Source organism: Fusarium solani, assembly GCF_023522795.1.
Source record: "Fusarium solani strain SB1 chromosome Unknown bctg00000002, whole genome shotgun sequence".
Classification (NCBI taxonomy): Eukaryota; Fungi; Ascomycota; class Sordariomycetes; order Hypocreales; family Nectriaceae; genus Fusarium; species Fusarium solani.
In genome coordinates, this window is record NW_027072155.1 from 874818 (window position 1) to 899602 (window position 24785).

General features: G+C 36.3%; 6 protein-coding genes across 6 annotated transcripts; 2 read left to right on the forward strand and 4 right to left on the reverse strand.

The window, feature by feature from the left end:
- Positions 1-11484: 11484 nt before the first annotated feature.
- On the reverse strand, positions 11485-12961 carry MRS44_004248 (uncharacterized protein; the record flags this gene model as incomplete). The annotated part of the gene is made up of 5 exons (XM_065622129.1): positions 11485-11887; positions 11936-12517; positions 12577-12601; positions 12656-12838; positions 12892-12961. 5 exons carry the CDS (start codon positions 12959-12961, stop codon positions 11485-11487), a joined length of 1263 nt encoding a protein of 420 aa, XP_065478201.1.
- Positions 12962-13759: 798 nt separating this feature from the next.
- MRS44_004249 (uncharacterized protein) lies at positions 13760-15913 on the forward strand (the record flags this gene model as incomplete). The annotated part of the gene is made up of 1 exon (XM_065622130.1): positions 13760-15913. One exon carries the CDS (start codon positions 13760-13762, stop codon positions 15911-15913), a length of 2154 nt encoding a protein of 717 aa, XP_065478202.1.
- A 296-nt stretch (positions 15914-16209) lies between these two features.
- Positions 16210-17278, reverse strand: MRS44_004250 (uncharacterized protein; the record flags this gene model as incomplete). Its single annotated transcript, XM_046272367.2, has 3 exons — positions 16210-16833; positions 16890-17067; positions 17121-17278. 3 exons carry the CDS (start codon positions 17276-17278, stop codon positions 16210-16212), a joined length of 960 nt encoding a protein of 319 aa, XP_046125713.2.
- A 730-nt stretch (positions 17279-18008) lies between these two features.
- On the forward strand, positions 18009-20174 carry MRS44_004251 (uncharacterized protein; the record flags this gene model as incomplete). Its single annotated transcript, XM_065622131.1, has 3 exons — positions 18009-18955; positions 19056-19446; positions 19500-20174. 3 exons carry the CDS (start codon positions 18009-18011, stop codon positions 20172-20174), a joined length of 2013 nt encoding a protein of 670 aa, XP_065478203.1.
- An 879-nt stretch (positions 20175-21053) lies between these two features.
- On the reverse strand, positions 21054-22494 carry MRS44_004252 (uncharacterized protein; the record flags this gene model as incomplete). The annotated part of the gene is made up of 2 exons (XM_046272368.2): positions 21054-22065; positions 22115-22494. The coding sequence occupies 2 exons, from the start codon at positions 22492-22494 to the stop codon at positions 21054-21056; spliced, it is 1392 nt and encodes a 463-aa protein (XP_046125716.1).
- Positions 22495-22999: 505 nt separating this feature from the next.
- Positions 23000-24431, reverse strand: MRS44_004253 (uncharacterized protein; the record flags this gene model as incomplete). Its single annotated transcript, XM_065622132.1, has 6 exons — positions 23000-23174; positions 23241-23468; positions 23559-23653; positions 23707-24080; positions 24131-24239; positions 24285-24431. The coding sequence occupies 6 exons, from the start codon at positions 24429-24431 to the stop codon at positions 23000-23002; spliced, it is 1128 nt and encodes a 375-aa protein (XP_065478204.1).
- Between the last annotated feature and the right edge of the window lie 354 nt (positions 24432-24785).

The following is a 24785-nucleotide window of genomic DNA, read 5'->3' on the forward strand; positions in this document are numbered from 1 at the left end:
ATAATCTCCTTAAAGAAGACCTTAAGGTAATTTAAAGGTAAATATAAGAGCTTATAATAAAGTAAAAGGCATTAAGTTAATAGGCTATATAAGCCCTAGATAAAAAACTAGATAAAGTTAATAAGTTAAAGCATAATAAAGAGGGAAAAGCGCCTTAAGACCTCTTTTTAGAATTAATAAAAGAATTATATAAAAAGAGACCTCTTAAACTAAGAGAATATATATTAACTAAGTTTAAAGTCTTCTCTATGCTACTTAACTCCCTACTAGTAATATTTATCTATACCTAGGCTATTAGCCTAGATATAAAAAGGCATAATAAAAAAGATATATATAAAGAGAGTAAAAATATTCTTAGCGAAGTATATATAAACTTTCCCTTTAATATTATATTTTTCTTAGAGACCCTTTAGTCCTTAAAGTATTATAAGAGTACTTATTAGAAAATACTTAGAGGCCTAGCTAGCCTTAATTTATTACTATTAAGAGGAAATATAATTTACTTTCTAGATATAAGTATATAAAAAGCCCCTAAGAGTAATATAAAAAGCCTTATATTTATTAATAAAAAGTAGCTTAATATTAATATATATTAGAAGCTATTAAAATAATTTCTTAGCTTATATATAAATATACAAAGTTATTTATACTAAGATATAATCTATAAGGCTAAGGAAATATACCTTTAAAGCTATAAGTAATTAAACTTATAGATAAAAGTCCTAAGGCTAATAATAAGAGGCTATAGAGTCTTAGGGTATTATTAAGTATATACCTATAAATTAAATAAATATAATAAGTTCCTTAAGGTTAAAATATACCTTATAGTCTATAGAGATTAATAAATAAGAGATAACTAAGATATATATATAGTTATACTTATAGGTATATTATTTAAAACCCTAATAATTATTATTAATTACTTTAATTATAAGATATTATAATATAATATAATTAATACCTTTATATATACCTTACTTAATAAAGATATCTTTATAGAGATACTAAGGGGTATTAAAAGCTAAGTAAAGTATTAAAGCTTTAAAAAGCCTTATATAAACTAAGAAAATCTTCTTTATTATAGTAATATTACTTTAAGAGAGGTCTCTTAAGTAATAATATAAAAAAAATACTAAGTAAGAATTATAATTAAATAATTAATAATATTATTTTATTTTTTTATATAAATAATTATATCTTTTATTTTTTAAAGTATAAGTAAGAAAAAATAATAATATTAATAAAAAATCTATAAGAATTATATTACCTTAAGAGGGAAAAACCCCTTTATTAATTCTTAGAGATAAAAGTTATATAAGACTAAGAGAGCTATTAGTTATAGCTCTCTTAAGTTATTTATATTAATAAGATATATTACTTTCTCTTTAATATCTTACCTTAGTTTAAAATAATTATCTTAATAATATAAGAAAAACTCCTCTCTTATAATAAATTAATATCCCTAAGAAGTATTAATTTATACCTAAGAAAAATAAGTATAATTATATATATTATAGTAATAACTTAGCTAAATATTACTTTTATTATAAATAAGCTTATAAGATTTAATTAAAACCTAGGCCCTTAATATTATTAGGCTATTAATTAGGTCTTATAATATTTATTTTAAACTAAGGATTATATCTTTAGCTTTAAAGTAAATTAAAGATCTAAAGAAGATATATTCCTTATAGCTATTAAAATAAGCTTTATTAATAATATAGAGAATTAAAAGAGCTCTTAAGTATTTAGTATAAGGCTATTTAGAGAAATAATTACTTAGAGAGTAAATAAGTAAAATATAATTATTTTATTTACTATAAAGGTAAAGCTCTTAGCTTTCTTATAAGCTATTAAGAAAAGTATTTTTATAAGCTAATTATTATTTACCCTAAGAATTAACTTTATAGGGCTAATAACCTAGCGAGGTTTAATAATATTAATTAAAGTTATAATTTAATATAATAACTAATAAATAATTTACTTTATTAAGGTAAAGCTTATTTAATTATATATAAAGCTTTATTATATAGATATATATAACTACTAGCTAAGGTAAGAAATTAAAAAAAAAAAGATTAAAATAAAATATATTCCCTTAAATAAGCTTATTATTAATAGCTTAATAAAGGTTCTCTTATTAAATAAGTTTAAATAATCTTATATTTAACTTAGCCTAGAAGATATCTTAGCGAGGCTATAATAAAAAGAAAACTAAGAGTTATTTAATTAATAAAAGGAAAAAGATATATAATTATATAATACCTCTATTAAAGCCCTTAAATTAAAGCCTAAGTAAAGAAATAAGAAGCTAGACTATTAGATTATTAGCCCTAAAGGCCCTAATAAGAGAAATTATATAATTATATACCTTTAGTAAGAGTAAGTAAATTAGAGCTTAAAAAGGGCTATTAAAACTAAGTCATTAAGGAAGAAAATATTAAGTAAATAAATAAAAGATATAAGATATACTATAAGTTTATTATAAAAAGAATATAAGACTTATTTATATTAATAATAACTAAAGCTATTAATAAAATAAACTTCTCTTAATAAAGCTAAAGGCCTATAATATTAAAAGACCCTAGGCCTAAAGAAAGAAAATAATAAATATAAAAAAGAAATTAAGAAAATAAGTATAAGCGGCCTAATTATTATTAAATAAACTATTACTTAAGGAATTATTATTATTATTAATAATATACCGTCGCTAAGAAGAATAGCCTTTAAGAGCTAGCCCTAGGGTAATTTATTTATAGGTATTATAAACTAGAGGTTTCTTAATATATAAAATAATATAATTAAGGGCTAAGTTATTATAATAAAAAGATAAAAGCTATAAAAAGTTAATATTAATACTTAGAGCTAACTTATTAGTACTAATCTCCCTAGGATAAAAGGTATTTTTATAATTATTAAGCTATAAGATAGCCTCCTTAAGAATATAAGTAAAGAAACTATTAGAAGTATATAAAGGTATAATAATTATTATATAAGATTAAATCTTAGAGAGAAAGACCTTAGCGCTTACTTATAAGATATATAAATTAGTTATAAAAACTTAAGGGAAAAAAAAAAGATATATATTAACTATAAAAAAAAGAGAGTTAATTATTACTAAGAAAAAATAAGCTCTTAGAGTATTATCTTATCTTTTAAGGTAGCTCTAATAAGGGCACTTAGAGCTAGCTTAGTTAGGCACTTAAGGATTAAATTCTAAGTAGAATTATAGTTAACTAAGATAATAGCTATTTACTTAATTTAATAGCGAGACTAATTACTATCTAAGTTATTATATTGCTATTAAAGGTCCTTTATAGCTATTTAATAAGCCTAAGCTATGCCTAGAAGTTCTAAAGGTATTTATAAGGAATTAATAAAAATAAAAAGAAATAAGGATCTTAGTTATTTATTATATTATACCCCTTATAGTTATAATTATAAAAAGTATAAGTCTTTAGCTTATTATTAATTATATATAATAAGATAAGATCTTAATAAGCCTAAGTAATATAATAAAAATATAATACCTTATTAGCTATATAACTAATAAAAGTATAATTAAAGTTATAAGAGAAGTAAGCTAATTTAATAATATATATTATAAGAAGAGATATAATAAAAAATAATATTAGTATTTAAATAAAAAAAAAATAAAAAGAGGTTATATCTAATTAGAAATTAACCCTTATAATATTAAAGCTACCTAGGCTTAAGTATTTTAAGCTCTTAGTAAGAATTAAAATAAATAAGTTATTATAAGTATAAAAGAAATAAAAGTAATTCTATTTATACTTAAATAATATAAAAACCTAAGAGAATATATAGAGATATCTAAGCTTTAATTAAAGACTATCTTAATAAAAGAAGTTATTTTAAGATAACCTTAGTAGTATTAAGGTAATACCTTTACGCTAAAGAGGCATATTAGATTAAACCCTATATAATAGCTTAGAGGGTAGTTATATACCTTTAATATTAGGCTAAGTAATCTCTAGATTATTAATATATTAGGCTTAATTAAGAAGGCCATATTATAGCCTAAAAGGGAAAAAAGGAATTCCCTTAAGAATAATAATATAAGTAATATATATAGGTTTAAGGATAAGCCTGACTTATTAATAGCTATAATAGCGATTATAGTCTAATCTTTTGCCCTATAGCATAACGGCTAAGGTGCACTATTATATTTTTATTACCCTTAACGAATAAAATTATAATAAAAATATAATAAATTAATTAATTAATTAAAACTACTTATTATACTTTTTCTTAGATATCTTAATTACTATTTTATATATTCTTATATTATAGCCGGGCTTATTATAACCTACTTAATAAGCAAGTATCTTAGATAAGTAAGTATCTTAAAATATATTATAATAAGATTTTTATTTAATTAAAATCTTCTTTAAAATATTTTAAAATATTTAAATTAAATCTTATTAAGCTAGAATATAATATCTTATTTTTATTTAAGCTAAGATATATAAAAGTATTCTTTAAAGATAATTTAAAAATCCCTTATAGGGTAGTTTAAAAAAATATATATTTATATTATATATATTACTATTTCTTTATAAAGGGGAGTTTTTAAAAATTTAAAAAAATTACTTTTAAATTAAGTAAAGAGTTAGATATATAAAAATACTTATTTTAAGTTTTTAACTATTTTATAATAGTTTTTAAAGATTTAAGGTTTATAGTTTTTAACTATATAATATAACTAAGATATTTACTTATTTAAGACACTTACTTATTAAGTATATTATATAATATATTACTAAATACTTAGCCTAATTAACCTTCCTTAACTATTATTTCTTAATAATTTAATAATTATTTATATATTAATATCTATTTAATTAATTATTTACCTTGCTTTATTATTATTACCTCTCTTTTTTATAATTTAATCTTTTTTATACTTTAATATTAGCTTAATATTATTTATTTATTAAAAATCTTAGTTCTTAGCTTTTAATAAAGTATTTTTATATATTATTATTTTAATTCTTTTAATAAGAGACTTAAGAGCTTTTAAAATTAACTCTAAGAAGTAATTTTAATACTTTTTAATTTATTTATTATAATATTTAAATTAAAATTAGGTATTAAGTATAATCTTTAAGGTCTTTAAGACCTAAGTAATTATAAGGCTAATAACTACCTTAATAGGTATTAAAGTCTATAATTATATATAAAGCTTTAAGATTATATTTTTTAAGTTAAGAAAAATAAACTAAGTTTCTTTAAAGGCTAATTTAATATTTCTTTGAACTGTAATAACTTAATATATAATATAAAAAACTAAAAAGAATTTAATTTTAAAAAAATAAATTATAAAATATATAATATATATAATAAGTAAGCGCTATAAATAAGTAAGTGCTATATGTTTTTTTACCTGTTTATAAGATATTATAATAAAAATATTATATATTATTTAATTAATTAAAATTATTTATTATATTTTTTTTTAAATATCTTAATTATTATTTAATATATCATACTTAATAAGCAAGTGGGACAGACAAGCAAGCGGGACAGCATACTGTGCACTAAGAATTAACCTACCCTAGAGAACCTAACTTTTTATATAAAATAGCGAAAAACTTATAAAAAATATTTTTATAATACTACATTAATAAATAATTTAAAAAGGATTTTTAAATATTTTTAAAAAATTCCCTTTATAGAGAAATAGCTAAGTATACAGTGCGAATATAATTCTTTCTATACTACCTTATAAGGAATTTAATTAGATTTTTTTAAAGATTAATATTAGATAATATACTATGTAATAAGTATAATATTAAGTTTATGCCTATTTTAAGCTATATTTTAAATTTTAAAGGTTTTTTTAATTTTCTCTTTTAAGGTAAAAATACCTCTGTCCCACTTGCTTAAGTGTCCCACTTGCTTATTATATACGTTATAATAAGTAGTTTTAATTAATTAAATAATTTATAGTATTTTTATAATAGTTTTATTCTTTAAAGTAGTAAAAAGTATAATATTTACTTATTTATAATACTCGCTTATTAAGTATATTAATATTTATAAGATATTAATATATTTTTTATATATTAGGTATATTTATATATTTTCCTATATGCAACCTATTTATTATAAACAGAGCTGGTTTTAGCGTGTTATTAAAGCTATTAATAATTATATAGATAAACCTTATTAATTTAAGCCTATTAAGACCTTAGGCTTTAGGCATAGAGCCTTTATTATTAAAATTATTAAGATATTAACTAAGATACTTTAATCCCTATTTTAAGTAAAACAAAGTCTAAGAATAATAAATTTTCTTATAGGTAAAATAATATTTTAAGGTACTTAGGGTTTTTAATTAATTTTTTATAATATATTTTAATATAGATTTTTTATTTATTTATTATTCTTATATATTTTTTTATTATTTAAATATATTATTCTTATAAGCTATTTTAATATTACTTATTATTTTTATTATAAAATTAAAGATAGCTTTCTTTTTATAATTCTTTATTATTTTTTTATATCTTTTTTTATTAATCTTATATTTTATATAATTCTCTTTATAGCTTTTTTTCTTTATATTTATAATTAACTTAGCTAATATTATTATTATTTATCTTAGCGATTTAATTTATTTATTATATTTTATTATAATAACTTAATATTTATTTTTTATATTTATTATTTTATTTTTATAATTATTTTAAATAATACTATAATATACTTAATAAGTAAGATAATTAAATAAGTAAGATAATTAAAAATCCTAGCCCTTAAGATAAAAATTATAATAAAAATACTATTAATTATTTAATTAATTAAAATTACTTATTATACTTTTCTCTAGATATCTTAATTATTACCTAATAAGTCCTTATATTATACCTAGGCTTATTATAAATATTATAGCGCTAAACGCCTAGTTGCGCTAACCTTCCTTAACTACTACTCCTTAATAATTCCGCTATTACCTATATATTTATATCTATTTAATTAATTACTTATCTTCCTTCCTTTATTATTATTACTCCCCTTTTTTATAATCTTATCTTTTTTGCCTTCTAGCACTAGCTTAGTATTTTATTTATCTCTTAAAGGTCTTTAACTTTAGCCCTTAATAATATAATCTTATATATATTTCCCTTTATTGCCTTTATAAGAGATTTTATAGCCTCTATAATTAACTCTAGGGAGCTATTATAATACCTTCTAATTTATCTTTCGAGGTATTTAGACTAAGATCTAGCCTTAAGTATAGTCTTTAGGGTCCTTAAGACCTAAGGGGTAAATAATTTAATCCCCTTCTCGGTAGGTATTAAAGTCTATAGCTATATATTAAGCTTTGAGACTATAGCTTCTAGGTTAAGGGGAATAAGGCTAGCTCTTTTAAAAGCCCTCTTAATATTTCTTTTTATTATAATAGCCTTATATATTATATAAAAGGCTAAAAAGAACTTAGTCTTTAAAATATAGGTTATAAAGTATTTAATTAGATATTTTATTTCTTAATTATAGGCCTTTTTTAAAAGTATAAAGCGCCTAATATTAAGAGGCTAAAATAAATAAAAGGAATAAGGTAATATATAAAGCTAAATAATCTTATTTTTCTTATAATATCTCTTAAAGTTAATTAATTAGTAATTTTTATAGCTATTAAGGATTAAGAGATAATAAGAATTAATTAATTAATTAGTTATATATTAATTAAAATACTTAAGTTACTTAATATTAGTCTTATTATTAATCTAGCTATTTTAAGTTATTATAATAGCTTAATTACTTAAGAGGTTATTTTCTTAGTATTAATTAGTAAGGTAATATTAGCTTATATTAATAATAAATAGCTAAATTACTTAGCCTTTTATATTAATTACCTAAATAATTATAATTTATTTCTTAGTTTCTAGGCTATATTAATTTTAGCTTTAAATACCTTTCTAAGCTTATAATAATTATTTTATTTATAATTATACCTATAAGAAAGCTAGTCTTATTAAAGTTATAAATATTATTTAATTAAATATTATACTTTATAATTATATTTATTATAAGCTAAAACTAATTATAAATAATAATTAGATCTTTATACTTAGCTCTCTAGTAATTATATTTTTAAAAAAAAGGTATCTTAAGGTCTAGATATTACTTAATAAAGTTTAAGGCTTAGTATATACCGACTAATAATATACTATGGTTAGTAAGTAATTAATTAGCTATTTCTTTTATATTATAAAGCTAGGGGGAAATCCTTATAAATTTAAGTTAAGAATAAAGTAAAGAAGGATCTCTTCCTTTAGATTAGATAGCTTATGTGATTTAGGGATAGTATTAGCTCGGGCTTAAATGCCTTAATTGCGGTTAAAGAGAGTACTATAGTTAACTTTATAGATTCTTATGGCTCGCTAGAGACTTAAGTTTAGGGTATTTTAATAGGCCTAAAGGGTAAGAAGAATTCTAGCCTTTTTATTTCCTTCTAATATATTAGGTGGTTAAGAATTAATTAATTAAATAGTAATAATATAGGTTAAGGGATTTTTAATTATCTTACTTATCTAATTATCTCACTTATTAAGTATATTAAGTAAACCTAATAAATATATCTAAGGGGGTTATCTTATTAATAATTCTTTTTTTAGACCTTAATTAAAAATAAAGGTTATATATTATTATATTTTATAATTTAATATTTATAATTAAATCTTTTTATTATAACTTCTTAATATTCTCTTTATAATTCTTTTTATTATAATAATATTAGGGTTATTACTATTAGCTCTATAGGTTATTAATTAATATATCTAAGTATAGTAATTATATATTATAGTAAAGTAACTATAGCCCTTTTTACTTAGTTTTACTTTAATAGAGGTTTTTATTTATATAAGTTAATAAGATATAATTAATAAGCCTTTTAAGGTTTAATAAGTTTATAAAGTTATTCCTTTATAATATTAGTAATTATATAATTCCTATTAGCTTATTTTTCTATTAAGTAGGTATCTTAATATAATATAAGAATTTCTCTTAGTTAGGTATTAGTCCTATTATATTTAGTTTGCGCTATCTTAAGTATCTTAGTAATATAAATAGCTATCTAGGGGTTATTATCTTAGTTAATTATATTTAGGTATTTCTTATATTTAGAAAGTCACTAAGGGTTTTTTAGCTTATAATATTTTTCTTAGATATCTCTTATCTTCTTATAGTATTTATTTACTTTATGCCCTTTCTTATAATAATTATAATACTTAATACTACGAGAGTCTTACTAAGTGGCTCTTAGCTCTATAGAGCCTATATATATCTTAGAAGAAGTCCCTCCTTGGGATAGCTATTATTTCCTATAGTTATCCCTTTGCTATTAATATTAGTTTAAGAAATATAAATTAAAGTTTACTCCCCTTAGCTTATTCCTTTGTAATATTTTTTATATATATCTTTTATATTACTATTTATTAATCTTAATAGCTATAGTAATATAATTATTAAGGTTATTAAGTCTATTAGTCTTATAGAGCTTATTTTAAACTTTAGTCCTTAATAAAAAATTTCTATAAGGGATTTATCTTTAAACTTTATTTTTAAGGTAAATTATTTAAAATAAGCTATATAGGTAATATATAACTTATTTTATATAAGTATAAATAGCTATATAATAGCCTAATATTCCTTATTAATAAGTTTAAATATATCTTTAATTACTATTTTAAAGTTTTCTTAATCTAAGAAAATATTAAAAATATCTTAGTCTTAATTATTTTTTTTATTTAATAAGAAATCTCTTAAAATAGGTTTTATTTATATTATAGTAATACCTTTTAAGAGTTATCTTATAAATAAGGCCTATGCCTTATTATTAAATAACTTATTTAAAAAATATATAAAGTATTCTTTATAATAAGTAAAGAATAAAATAATATCCTTAATATCTCTATTAAAAAGTATTAATTTAAGGGGTTTAATAGCTTTACTAATATCCCTTATAGATATAATTAATAAGGGTATTATTTATAATAATAATTATTAATTAATTTAAGCTTAGAATTAATTTATAAGAGGTTATAGCTATTAAACCTTAGTAGTTATTTTAGCGGTACTTAGTAATATATTATAAGCTAGAGGTTAAGTAATAGAAGTATTATTTAATATATTAATAGTAATATAATATTACTTAAGGTAATATTAATAATCCTTTAAATAAGAGCTATTAATATATAATAATTATATAGGTCTTAAGAGAGATAAATTAATTATATTAATTTATATTTATAAAGGGGATATTAATATTATCTTAAATAAAGTATAAGTTATATCTAGTAATATACTTAAAGGTATTAAGGATAACTAAGTTATATTAATAATTAAGGTAATTAATATATAAGAAAGTATTAATAAGTATATTTATATACTTAGGGTTAATCTTAGGATTAATATTTAAGGAATTTAGTCTAGGGTAGGACTAATATTTCTTATTATTAATCTATTAATAAATAGGAATAAAGTTTAGTCCTTTTATATTATAGCTATAATAAGATATAAGTAGGGAAGCCTAGTAAAATAATTATTAAAAATAAGACTAAAAGAAAAAATATTTAGTCTTATACCTTAGGACTAATAAGACTAAAGTATAATTCTTATAGTCTTATCTTAGATTAATTATTTAAATATTTAATCCTAAAGGGGGCCTTATATATATAAAATATACTTATTATACTTTCTTATATATTAATTACCTTAGTTATTAATATAACTTAGTTATACTTAATACCTTTAAGTATATTACTAGATATAACTTATATCTTATTTAAGATAATATTAGTATTCCCTTTGCCAATATAAACTAATATAACTAGTTTATTCCTTTAGGACTTATGTAATTATTATACTTTAATCCCTTGCTTAGTTAAGTAATTCTACTAGGCTTCCCTGCCTAGCATATATTATAGTTATAATATTAGGCTTTAAATTTTATTAAATAATACTTAGACCTTAAGATATATTTCTTTTAGAAATATAATTATTAAAAAATAAAATATAAAAATCTAATTATTATATATAATTAGTTTTAATATATATAATAAGTAAGTATTATAAATAAATAAGCGCCGCACCTTTCCCTTTTATATCTAACTTTTAATTTAATTAATTCATTCCTAATTAATAAATATATTAGACTTAAATATTAAGGCTAAAACCTTTTTTACCCTTTAGGCCCTTTAGGCCCTTTAAAATAACCTAAAACTAAGTATTTAATATGCTATAAATACCTATATAGTTAATAAGCGATAATTATATTAGCGATAAAATAGTATTTAATCTTAACTTTATATTATCCCTAAATTATATAAGTTATTTAACCTAGAAAAAGAGATCCTAATTTATTTTATTCTTAACCTAGATTCGCGAGGATTTCTTCCTTAGCTATATAATATAAAAGAAATAAGTAATTAATTACTTATTAATTATAATATATTATTAATTCTCGTAGATGATGTTGCCACCTTCAAGGCGACGCTTCACCGACTCATGGACAAGCCGGAGGGTACCTTTGTCACGGTCCTCGACCACCAAGCCGGCACAAACGGACACCGGGGAGTGTTTTCGTGGTTGACTGTTCTGCCAGGAGTCCCCTTTACTTTCGTGGAAAGCAAAGCTGTCCTCGATTTGCTTGATGGTCAAGTCGTCCTTGGCATGAACAATCCAGGTAAGAGCGTGATTGGCTAGGTCTCTCTTAAAGCCGCGTCTCTTCTTGATCTGGTTGATTGCTCCTTCAAACGCCTCGTCGAGGTCTTCTGGAAGTTGATCGAGAGCATCTTTGACGCTCTTCAGAGTGCCACACTTGCTCAGAGTGTCCAAGTGTAACCTGGCAAGAAGGAACCTGGATACTGTCAGTGCTGGTTGGATAGACCCTCAAGGTAGTACTGACATTCCACTTTTCAACGTGAAACTGGTGACTGATCTCGTCACCAAGTCAATCTCATGGTCCTCTTTTAGGACGTGGAGTAGGTTTTCGTCGCTTTCGATTCGAGCCTTGACGTAGGCGGATATGTCATCCTCTCGCGGTGTGATGACCAATGTTTGCCTGGTTTTCAAACCATGAACCCCAAGTTCTGTTCTCGAAGAAACCAACGTCCTGACGTTCCCGGGCAGGTCCTTGATAGCATTCAGCACCTCTTGCTGCGTTGTTTCGTCTGGCGAGTTGGGACAGCTATCGAGCCCATCAATGACCAAGTAGACTGCGGTAAAGGTTTTTGCCTGTTTCTTGAAAAGTTCAAGGTATCTGGGAGGATCGCGGCTATATGACCCCCCTAAGTACTTATTGAACTCGAATTTCAACTCGTCGGCAATGTCTCTAGATCCTAGGTTCTGCAACAGCTGCAGGAGGAGGCCTTCCCAGATGCTTGCTGCCGAAGAAACTTTGGCATCTGCCTTGTGGAACAGCAGGTAGATGCAGATCACATCGTTGCTATCGCGGTATTCCTTCTCAAGGGCGTCGATGATCACATAGCTAGAAAGAAGAGATGCGTTAGCAGAAGCAATTCACATCTACCATCCACTAGGCCTCACATCAGCGTGCTCTTTCCAGATCCGACTAGAACAGTTATGATCAGCGGATGACATCAGAAAAAGAGCTCCCGATTCTTACGGGTTCCAAGCATGAATAGAAATCGGTTGGAGCTTGAGACATCATTCCACCTTTGGAACTGTTCTGTGGACAAGATCCATGTCCCGGTCCCTGGCGTTGGCTTGTCCAAGATGTTTAGGTGATGGCAGCGCGAGATTGCAGAAGGCTGCCCTGACTGCTGCATGAGCCACGCCAAAATCACGTCTATATCAGAAGTTAACTTGAATGTTTGAAGTCTTCCGGTCTTGCTGGCGTACGATGTGGCTCCTTCCCTTTGTTTGCTCCAAAGTCGCTCAGTTCTGGAAACAAAAGCCGCAAATCTGGCATGTTGACTACCACAATAGTCAGCGAGTGTTTGGATTCAAGTCAGTACAGTGAACTTGCCGATAGTATGGCTGTTGTGGTAATTAAACTGAACGCCATGGTCGCTGACCGAGTTCATATCGCGATTGTCGGATGCCACATTTTGCCTGCCATTCGAGCTGTTATGGGCATATGTGTTAAACGAGGACATGGCCGACAAGGCTCTCTCACAAAGCGAAAGCAGGAAACTTTGCCTTATCCACAGCAGTAGGTATATTAAGGACTCGCAGATGCCGCTTCTTGACCGCTGGAACGATATTGCTGATGACCGCTTAAAGTCTGTCTTCTTCGCCAGGATGAGAGAAGAGGGAAGCGTCGCCCGAGCCACCACTACTTCCATTTTAAAATCAGGCTGTCGGAACCCTGGTAAGTCGCCAATATGGCCGCATTTCAGCTTTTGCTTACTTGCAGCAAAGTGCAAGGCAACCTGTCACCCGACCATCAAGCGTGGGGAGGCCCGACACATTGTTGGTTGATTTCAGCCAATAGTCGAGACCGCAAGGGCAACCCGAGTCGCGAAGTCTTGAGAGTAAGAGGGTGTTGCCAAAGAGAGACCTTTGGATGACTTTGAAAGGCGTTCTACTGGAATTTGTGGCTTAATCTGGCTTAATCTGTCCTTTTACCTCGCGACTCATATTTCATCCCCCCTCGCCTCAATCCTGCAACACACAAACGAATCACTGCAACAGGTTTCTTCACTGCTGTTGTCACTCTTGTTGCCCCTCTTCAAATCAGCATTGCGCCTTACCACAACAAACAAACATGCCTTTACAAAAGAGGGGTTCTAGAAACTCTGGAACTAACGATGCAGAGGGAAATACGGACAGCAGTTATATGACGGACAGCAACGCAAGTAACGATTACTACAGCGGCATTGAGATGGAAGCCGAGGAGTCTGACTCCGACGGCACCGTAAGAAACGCCCAGCCCAAGCCTACCCGGCATCATTCCGTGGGGACTGGCCGTCAGGCTGGTCAACCCCTGGGCCCATATAACGGATATACTCAGCCGCATGTCTCGTGGGCTCAAGTTCCCCCGGCACGTCAACATGGACCCAACCAAGGTCCAATTCCAGAGTTTTCTACCAACCACTATCCCGATGAGAATTTGAACTACGCCTTCGGTCGCAGCAGGCAGGGAAATATTCCCGCTCGACCCACCAACTTGAACCCTGTAGACCCTCGACTGTCCATGCCCGGCTCCCGGGGTCTACCATCTCACTCCTATGGTGGATATCCAGCAGGCTATTCAACAGGTTATCCAACACGTCCACAGGATTATCCCCCGGTAATGCTCCCAATGCACCTCACCCCGCCGCCACCACCCCCTCAAGAAGTCCCATCTGTAGCCCCGGAAGCAGACCGCAGCAAAGCTCGACTAGAGGCGCGGCTTGCCGTCTTAACAGCTCAGCTGGAGAGAGATGAAAGGGAAAACACAGTTCGACAAGAATTGGAAGGAACGGTTCGGCAATTGAAAAAACAACTGGAGGAGGCCAGGCAGGAATCATCAAGAGAAGCGGAGCGGGCGAGGCTGCAAGGTGAGCGAGATGCCCGACAACAGATCGAAGAAGAACGCCACGCAGAATTGGAGAAGCAAATGCAGTTGGCCAAACAAAGGATTGAGATTGAAAGTGAGGTAAAGATCAAGTTGGAAGCCGAACACCTGGCCCAAACCGTCCGAGAAGAAACGCAAAGGAAGCAGTTGGAAGAGTTGAGGAGGGAAGCTTTGGAGTGTGTTCTGGACAGACTTGACGATGCTGTGACTCTTTCCCAAGAAAAGCTCCTTGGGGATACCGAGATGAAAAAGGAGCCGGCTGCTACTCTGACAACGAAGCCTGACCGGGAGTTGCTGCTGGCCGAGATGAAAACCTCCATCGCATCTCGTTTGAGACAAAGCCTTGTCTTATCTGAACCAGAACAAAATTACGATCATATTTCACTCCGTGGACGAGGATCAAGGTCAAAGTTGAGGTCAAGGTCGAGGTCCATGTCAAGTTCAATGTCACGATCGCCTCGTCACCAAGTGGAGTGCGTGTCAGTGCCGGATACTTCCTCTTCACGATCACCCAACAGTTCGTTTCATGGCATCGGCCCAGGGGACTGGACAGGTGATCTTCCCCATGTCCCTGATGCGCCAAGAAATGCCTATGAGAGCGAAGAAGAGAACGACGACTTGACCAGCCATTCCGGGTACGACGATTATGGTGACCATGATTCAGTGCCAGGTTATCGACCACGACAATACGACTCAAGGAGGCACTACGGAAGAGGAACCAATGGCGACTATCAGGATGAAGAGCAACGAAAATTTGAGACTCTCATACATCGTGTAGCTGACGCCGTCATGGATCGTCTGAGGGTACCAAACTGGGATGGTCCAATGCACACAGCTCCCTACGACAGGCAGTGGGGCCAATACTACCCAGATCCGAGGAGAAAGCCATCCAAAATCGGTGACTACTCGGATTCATTCGATGAAAGGCGTCCTTGTGACGATGTTACCGATATTCATGATGATACACCATGCCATAAAGAGCCCAAGCATATCTCACGGCCTTACAAACCTCACGGCCTACGTGGGCAGCCTAGCGGAGCAGTTCGAAATACTTCCCAACCATCTCCCAGGACTTCTCTTAATCCATTACCATTGTCGATTGCGGAAGAGCCTAACATATCCGAGGAGGACCACGCGAGGGCCCAACCCAGCGTGTTTCCGAAGCTTCTTAAAAATAACAACAGTGTTGAAAGAGACACAGAGAGTATCCCCGAGTACTCGGCAATTCAGGAGTCGACAGAACCACAGGCCAACTACAAGAGGTTTTCTGATGGGGGTAAAGATGAGACATCGAGCATTGAGGAGACAGGGAGGTTCGGAAGTCAAATGAAGTTATGGAAGGAGAAGATGCCGGAATCGTGAAATAGGCTAGAAATGGTATAGAAAATCTAATCATGAGTCTGACGGATGTAGTATCATTGAGTTCAGTTGAATCATAAATGATATCTTCTATGGCGTAATACATATAGCAGATCGGCATAGCTGCGAATACAGATGACGACGAACGGGTTCACCGGCTTGAGCGAGATGCTTTGGAACTATGAGAGCCCTGCATTCTTCTAGGTAATCTTGTTGAGCTCCTGATATCAGCAGATCTCGAAATCATGTATTAAATAGTTCTGTTCATCCCGCAACTAAAACTGGCAACACTCACTGTATCACTCTTTGAGCTCAACCGGAACGGCAGCCTCAGTCTGCACCCGAAGGCTCAACAAGTCCGGCCGCGAGTAATGCCCCACCAAGTCGAGATTCTGCTGCATCATGGCTCGCATCTTGAGGTCAACATCGGCGTACAGGATACCCTCTTCTCCAGGCTGCAGAGGCTTGCACAGCTCAGAACCATCGGGCCCGTAGATCATGCTAAAACCACCACCGGGGCATCGAGCATAGTCGAAGTTTTCCAGCCTTGTGCTAGCTTTGCCAGCTTCCGTTAGGACCTGAGAGCAAACCAAGACGAAGCAAGCTCCTTCCATCGCCATCACCTGGGAAAACCTGTTGCAGGCCGGAGGAGTCAGGTGATACGGCCACGGTTGACCCTCCAGAGGATCCCAGCATAGAGGCCAACTAGACACCTGGATATCTAGGTTTTGAGAGTACTGGTAGTAGCGTAGTAGAGGTTGAGTGTGCTCCCAACAGTTCAAACCGCCAATGTTACCAAAGGACGAAGGCACGACAGCTTTGATGGACTCTGCTTGACCGTCGCCCCAGTATGCTCTCTCCACGTGAGTTGGCTTGATTTTCCGCCGATGGCCAACGATAGTACCGGTCTCATCAATGAAGGACTGAAGTAAAGTTAGTGTCTCGACTCGCAGCATCATACTCGGATTGTTTGGCTTACCTGAGAAATGTAGAGGGATCCCTTATATCGTTCACTATAGCCCAGCACAACAAAGACGCCGGCTTCACGAACGGCGGTTTTGATCTCTTCCATTTCTTCAGACTCCTTCTCAAGGGAGTTATGGAAATACTCGTTCATGAAGCCAGCATTGCTAACAGGCGAGTTGGCCCAAATTGTCCTAGGCATATGTTAATTAGCTAAAGTTAGGCCAAGTCTGGCATACCAACTCACCATGGGTATCCTGGGATGAAAATCTCAGGAAAGCCAACGACCTTGGCACCATTACTCGCAGCCTCTTGTATCAGCCGTGTCGTTTTGGCAACACTGCCTTTCAAGTCGTTCCAGCATGGCTCGGCCTGGATAGCGGCTACTTTGATAGGGGATGACATTGTGGAGATGTTTTTGAACAATTAGGAATCGTGGTTTTGATCGTATGTTGAGCAATTGTCGGCTGCATTTACTGTTTTTATATTGAATCTCCCCCTCACTTATCTGTCGTGTCACCTATTTACCCCACAATTTGCCAGAGTTGCAGATCTTGGAATCAACGTGCCTTATCTCATTCCGATGACCCAGCTCCAATCACTATCAAAGATAAGGTCGGCTTAGTCATTTTAGTCTCAAAATAAGCTTTGCGACCCTGGCTTGTCCCGGACCCGACGGCCAGTCTATCGGGTAATGCACCTATCACTGTAGCTATCGTTGCCGCTCACCACGTGCCATAGGATGAATACACGAGATTCAGTCTAGTGCCATGTTAATCTATGATCGGAATAAGCTTTCGTGGGTAAGGTGATTCCGATTCCGTAGCTGATCTCGGCAGATAAGCAAAATCTCAGCTCGTGGCATTGGTGCGTTCAAGGGGCTGAACAGCTTGTGTGAGGTTCCACGTGTGCCTATCAACCTGATGCTTGGTGGTACATGGCTTGAGACCAGCATGCTGTCATTGTTGTACAAAAGTAACTTTACACATCCATTGGCTTTTATTCTTCAGCTAGTCTATAAATATGCCACCTTTCCCCGCACCCATCTTCAGCTGATGACATATTTTCACTACGCTTAACCAAAATATTCTGCTCGTGAAAAGCACTTTTGTTGACATTGGCGCGCCTCATCACTATGTTTTACAGAGCCAGCTTCAAGCCTGGAGATCTATTTCTCTACGGAATATATGGCATCCAGTACCAAGGCCAGAGCCCTTCAGGCCGGCAGCTGGAGCTCATTCAAAAGTTCGACGAGCTCATCGCTGGGCAAGCTCACCTTGATCGCATCACTGTTCCCGGCAACGATGGATTTGCCACTCAGATCTGGCTTTCATACTGGTGGCCGGAGTCTCACGCAGAATGGTGGTCCAAGCCCGCCGTGAAAAAGTTTTGGGACGGCCTCCCAGAAGACGCAGGCATGTGGCGAGAAGTCCTTACAGTCTCGCCCAGCAGAGTGCAGAACGCATGCACTGCCGAGCTGAAGAATGGATTGAATGGTCTTGGAGACATGGAGCCGTTTAGTGACAAGATTGGATATTGGGGCTGTATTCGCCATCGCATCCCTGATGTGAGTTTGGGTGATAAGCTTGCCTCTTCGCTTGGGGAGATGCCTTCACGAGTTCCAGAGACATCAGATATCCGGCCTGGCAGGACACTCGTCACCGGCTTGCCAGACAACATCTGTTTTCTCGTCGAAGGTCAAGACCATACACGCATGTCGGCAAGAGAGAAAGATTTGTGGTTCGAAGAGTTTGATGAGCTCGTCTCCGGATGGATGGAACACTTAGGCAAGGACACCACTGCGAACGGGCTTTTCGACGTGCGGATGGGTCACGTCTCAGATTGTGGAACATTCAAGGACACAGGCCCAATCAACCTGAACCACAACAGGAAGATTGAAATGTTTTACTGGATGGACATGAGCAAGTTCGAGAGGGTTGGTCGAGTCCACAGAGGTCATATCAAGCTCCGGAAACGTTGGATGGAGACGTATGGGCCGGAAGGAGAGATGGGGGGTGGTGTGGGTAAGATCAACTTGTGGGAGGAAACGTCGATTATGAAGGGTTCAGATATCGTCGCCGAGTATGTTGGATGTCGGGAGGGCACTGGTTTCATGGCTTATGACAAGTCGGGTGTGGTCCATAGTGAGGTAGCAGTCTAAATTGAATCTTCACGTACCTAGGATGGCATCATTTGGTGTTATTATTGGGTTGTTCATTGGAGGAACAGCGCAGGACGAAAACAGACATCGCCGATCTTGTCCACCAGACAAGGCAGACGTGTCACCCATCCGCCAATCACAGCACATTCTCCTTGACCCAGCCAGAAAACAAACAAGAGGCAGTATTCACGTGTTCTCTCTCTGGTCCCCACCATTTCCTCACGCATCCAGACATTTCCCTACACTGGCAGGACTCCTCGTCCTGCTGCACACGAGAATGCCTTTGTGGGCGTGCGATTTTGAGAGCTGCCATAGACCTGCCGTCCGCACTTTTGGCGATTGTGTGCTCTGCAACCGTCATTTATGCTCCAACCATCTTGAACCCAAGTTTCACACCTGCCCTCGGTGGGAGGTCAGTATGCTCCCTCGCTCCGCCTACTTACTCGCTAACTCATCAATTGTCAGGACGCGGACTCTTACGATCCTGTGGCCCGGGATGCCGAAAGACGTGAGCTCACAAAACTGATCGAGGTGATCAATACCCACGCCCTTGAGGAACGAGCCAGTCATTTACGCCATGGCACACCCTGCTCTATCCCCCCACTCCGGTATGATAGATCGACACAAATCTCTGTGATGGGCGGCATGAACTATCACATTGAAGTTTGCTTTGACGATGGAATCATATGGATCGCCCGTATCTGCAGGTTCAATGCTACGTCTCCCCCGGCAGCATTGCGAGATTACATCATTCAGAGTGAGGTTGCAACTCTAAGATTTTTGGAGCAGACTGCTGTCCCCGCTCCAAAGGTTTACGATTTTGCACTCGAGCATCCTGGCAACCTTGTGGGGGTTGGCTTTATTCTAATGGACAAGTTACCCGGCAAGTCCTTGAGATGGTCCATTGCAACTCAAGAACAGAGGAACAAGGTCATGGATCAGCTTGCCGACACGTTTGTGGAGCTTCATAAATACCCCTTCGACCTTCTCGGCTCGCTTGATAGCCCTGGCGAATCTCAGGTCGGCGCATTTGCTCGAGAATCACTCACCAACCTGTGCATTCCGAAATGCGCACCACTGGGCCCTTTTCTTCTCTCGACGAGTATCACATCGCCTCAATCCAACTCATCTTGGATTTAATCACCCAAGAGGAAATGTACTCCCAGCAAGCAGTGGATGCTTACTTGATCCACCGGTATCTCCTCGACTTAATCCCGCGTGTATTGCCATCAGCCTTTGATGACAACAAGTTCTATCTGAAGCACGCAGACGACAAAGGAGATCATATTCTGGTCGATGAGAGTTTCAACATTACTGGTATTATCGACTGGGAGTGAGCTCACACTGCTTCGCCTGCACATGCCTTTAACTCTCCCATTGGCTTTTTACCAGTTGTAGACTTTTACCGTGGTGAAAATAACCTGGGTAACGACGAGGTTATTTTTGCACGCCTGCTTGAGGAGAAGGGCCATCAGGACTTGGCCCGGTTTGTTCGAAATGGTCGGTTACAACATAGGTTTGCTTTCTGCTGTGGATATAATCTTGCCGACTGGGACGGATTCCTAGGCCTCTTTCGAGGGCTTCGAGAAGCTGTGGGCGTGGACGAGTGTTTGGAATGGAATGAGTGGAAAGCTATCGCGATACAACGCTACAAGGACGATACGGGGTTACAGCTCCTGCTAGCCAGGCATCAGGTCTCCCCGATTGTTTGAGTTCGCAGGATCTGAACGGGCTAAGCTCGCCCAACAGCGAGGGTGAAGCAGTGACAGTCAGGTCCCCATGTATGTCGAGATCCATATTGATGCGGCAATTCAACAATTTCGAGGGTTTTAACAGCATTCATTATGTTCAGCAGCAGTATTTCTTGTGGCCTTCTAGCCCAACTATTGAAGGGAAAGCTGTGTTCCTAAGCAATGACGTGTGCCTTTCCGTCTATGTGTAGATTCGAGCATCGATTTGTGTGCTCTGATTATCCTCCATCAAAGGTTTCCTAACCTTCTTCACATTATATCCAAAGTGTTACCGTCTCCCCCAGAAAAACACTAGTATCAAGACATTATACACAAGTTTGAGAGCACCAGCCACGATAAAAGCCAACCAGAACTGGTCCAGTCCTGCAAACAGGCCTGTCACGTACAGACCCAAACAGCTACCAACCGTCTTGACGATGTTGATGACACCCATAGCTGACGTACGTTCGTGATCGAGAACCCCAGCAGATATAAACGATTGTCGGGGCGCATTATCGATCTCCCGCGTGACAATGCGGAATATGAAGATTACAAGGGCGACGTACTTGTTTCCGGGGACGGAAACCATGAGTAACGAAATGGAGTTGATAGTGTGGCAGAGCACCATGGTCTGTACTTGACCGATTGCTCTGGAGAGGGGAGAGGAGGCCAAGTTCAGCACCGATGAGATGATGCCGGCAGTGAAGGTTGCAGAGCCCAGCGCTCCTTCGGGTATGTCGTACTCTCGTTTGAAGAAATATGTCATCCAAGAGATCTGCGCGAGGCCGGAACCGACAAAGTCAAACGCCATGGCGACTGAAAGTTTCCAGATGAAGCTAAAGGACGAAGGCGTAAACATTCGCTTCTCCTGAGATGCCGTGCTACTAGGAGATATGGTCCTGGAGCTAGCAGCGCCATAATCAGGGGAATTGTCGCCCAGAAGAGGTTCCCTTTCGCTCTGCTCCTCATCGTCACCCTCGTACTGACTCGAAGCTGGGGATGAGCAGCTCTCTTTCTCGATTGCTACGTGCTCCACCTCTGAACTCAGTAGCAGAGAGCAAAACAGCTTGACGAGGCCAATGCCAGCGTAGCCTAGAAAGATGATGCGGTGGCAGTCAATCTTTTCAACGCCCGAGACCTCCAGGGCATCGATTACCCAGCCGGTGAGGAGGTTGCTCGCTGCGGTGCCAAACATGCCTAGCATAGACCACCAAGCAAACATGTCGTTGCATGTTTCTGGTGTGCTGAGACGGGCGATGGCTGACTCTTCAACAGCTTTGAAGGGGTCAATCTCGTTTGCACTGATTCCATTAGATCTTTGTCTCGATAATGATAGAATCTGAAACTCACCTCGGATTGATAACTGCAACAATGCTGGCCAGGAGTAACAGCCAGAAGTTGTCCAAAAACACAAAGGCACCGCCACCAGCACACATCAACATTGCGCCAATGGCGGCAGTGACTCTCACACCCATGCGATCGCCAACATATGTGAGCACAAAACTGATGGCAAGATCGCCCACGAGCGTGAGAGTCATGAACAGCCCAATCTGCGTGTCCTCAAAGCCGAGAGCGTTGAGGTACAACGCGAGGACGAACGTTGTGCCTCCATAGCCGAGCAGCCTGACAAAGCGCAGCAGGATGAGAATCTTGAGGTCTCGACTAGACCGCCAGAGGGCACCAGCTCCTATGCTCGAGAAGAAACTCGTCAAAAGGTTCCACAGCCCCATCGTGGCCGAGAGGGTCAGGATCAAGGAATGAGAAGAGGAGGATCGGGCCGTGCCGGCAAACGATTGCAAGGTGTAAAGGGAAAAGACCTTGGCCGTAAATTGAAGGGCAATGCGCACTAGGGAGACCAAAACTTTTCCATATTTAAGCACCTAGACCCTCCACGGGACCGGAGTAACTGCCGGCAGTTGACTGATCTCTCTGCCAAGTCGATCCAGTACGTGCAACATTATGCGGGCCTTGAGTCACCCAGAAACGGAATGCAGCAGAGGCGGTCTGTCTCAGTTGGCGTAAGCCAGGAGGGGTCCCAAGAAAGGTTGGCACCCTTGAAGAGGCAAGGCGCGACAGCCGAGGGCTTAGGATTCATCCCCCCTTTGGTTTGGTCAAGACACGGCTAAAGGGGCGGGATCGCGTAGCATCCAATTATACATGTTGAGCTACAGTGGCTAATTCTAGAGTGAGTCTTCTCAGCAGAGGGAGGGCCGTGGGGGGCACGAGGCCACCATTTCAAGCAGCTGCCCACCTCTCCTCCCTCTGCGAAATGCCCTCATCTGCGTCAACATTTCCGTCATGCACCCTGCGCCAGTCCCAGTACTCTGCGAGCCGCTTCTCGGCGTATCCGGCATAGTCAAAGTCGATAGCCCCAGTCGATGTCTCAGCCTGGATGAGGGCGCAGAGACCCCTTTGGCAGGCGGGTCAGCCCGATCTTCAGATCTCGGCAGATATTACATGTCGGAGAGAAACTCACCAGTAGAAGCCGGGGAATCCTCGAAAAGAGTCCACTTGGGTCATTAGATGATCCACTTGGGCTTCGCTAACGGACGGGATATGCGCATGATCCTTGTCTTGTTGCAGCCGATCGATTTCGGCGAGATATTCATGGATGAAGTCTCGCCGGGTTGACCTTGTCGGCAGGAGAGTGTAGTCGCATTCGAAGCCTGTCCATTCTGCAAAGTGGTTGGCCAGCTCGAATGCCCTTGGACAGTAGGTGGCATGTCTGGCAGACGCCACAAGCGCTGCGCTCAGCAATGCACGACGAGATGTGGAAATGGGATGTATCACTTACTCATAATCGATAAATCGGACAGACGCAGCCTCAGTGGGTTCGGTCAGATCCTGGACGATGATGTTGCCGCACAAGAGATCGCCATGTCCGAGCACCTGGAGGATGGGCCCTTAGCTTGGGAGGGACCGGTGAGATGAGAGAATCGTACCAAAGGTTCTGGTTTGTCGTCATTGAGAAGCAGCTTGCCGGTTACGTAGTGAAACTGTTCCCGGAGCAGGGCCTTATCCGCCTTGGACCGCGTCGGTTGACTCGGGATAGCGTCAAGCCACTTCTTTGCTGTTGCCCAAACGCTGGGCTCATGCTCAAGACTGCTCTGTGGGTCTTTGGGCTCGATGATTGGGAGTGTCGCGTGCCATCGAGCAAGTTCTCTCGCGACTCCACGATAGATGACTGGGTTGGCCATGTCAGAGACGGAGCATGTTTTCCCGTGGATGAACTGGTAGGCATGCCCATTGGCGAATCGGACCAGGGGCGATGAGGAGAGCTTGTTCTCTGCAAGTAGCTGGTGTACTTCGAGCTCCTCTTCCAAATATCAGACATGCTTCAAGGGGATGTAGGTGATAGACACAAACTATTGCGATCGATGGTGATATCCGTCCCGTCTCCATATACCTTGACCAGGACTGCATCATGAGTAGACGCATCACCGGCATCAAAGGGCCGATACGTCACCTTGAAAAGCTGCGAGATTCAGCGCTTGCTCAAGCGATAGTCAAGTCCACTTACTCCATTCGTAGTTCCCTGCGTCAAGGGCTTCACGTCAAGTCTCTCATCAACCAGCGCTGCATCGGGGAACAGGAGCTCCGACAGACGGAGGCTTGAGCCCTTGGCGTCGTCCTTGTCAAAAACCTGGTTCACAAAAGGGACTTGCATCTCCACAGGTTTTAGTGGCGAATAGGAGGTGAAAGAGGATTGTTGAAGAGGGAAGCTTTACAGACAAGGATAGGGGTCTTGTATTAGAAGGAGAGAAGGGGAAATGGATGACGCGCAACTTTTTGCGTGCCTAGGCAAAGATGCATGCAGGACGGGAATGGTGGACCTTTATGTCTCACTGGGTATCTCGCCTAGCCTCTCGAGAGCGGGACAACCCCGTCAGCGGCAAAGATCGACTCTGTAGCGTGGCGCTGAAGTGAGACATTGACTCTCCCGCAACACGACATTCCGCCTCTGTTTGATGACACCGGGCATCATGTTACACCAGTAGAAGCTTCTATCGCCATCTCCTCT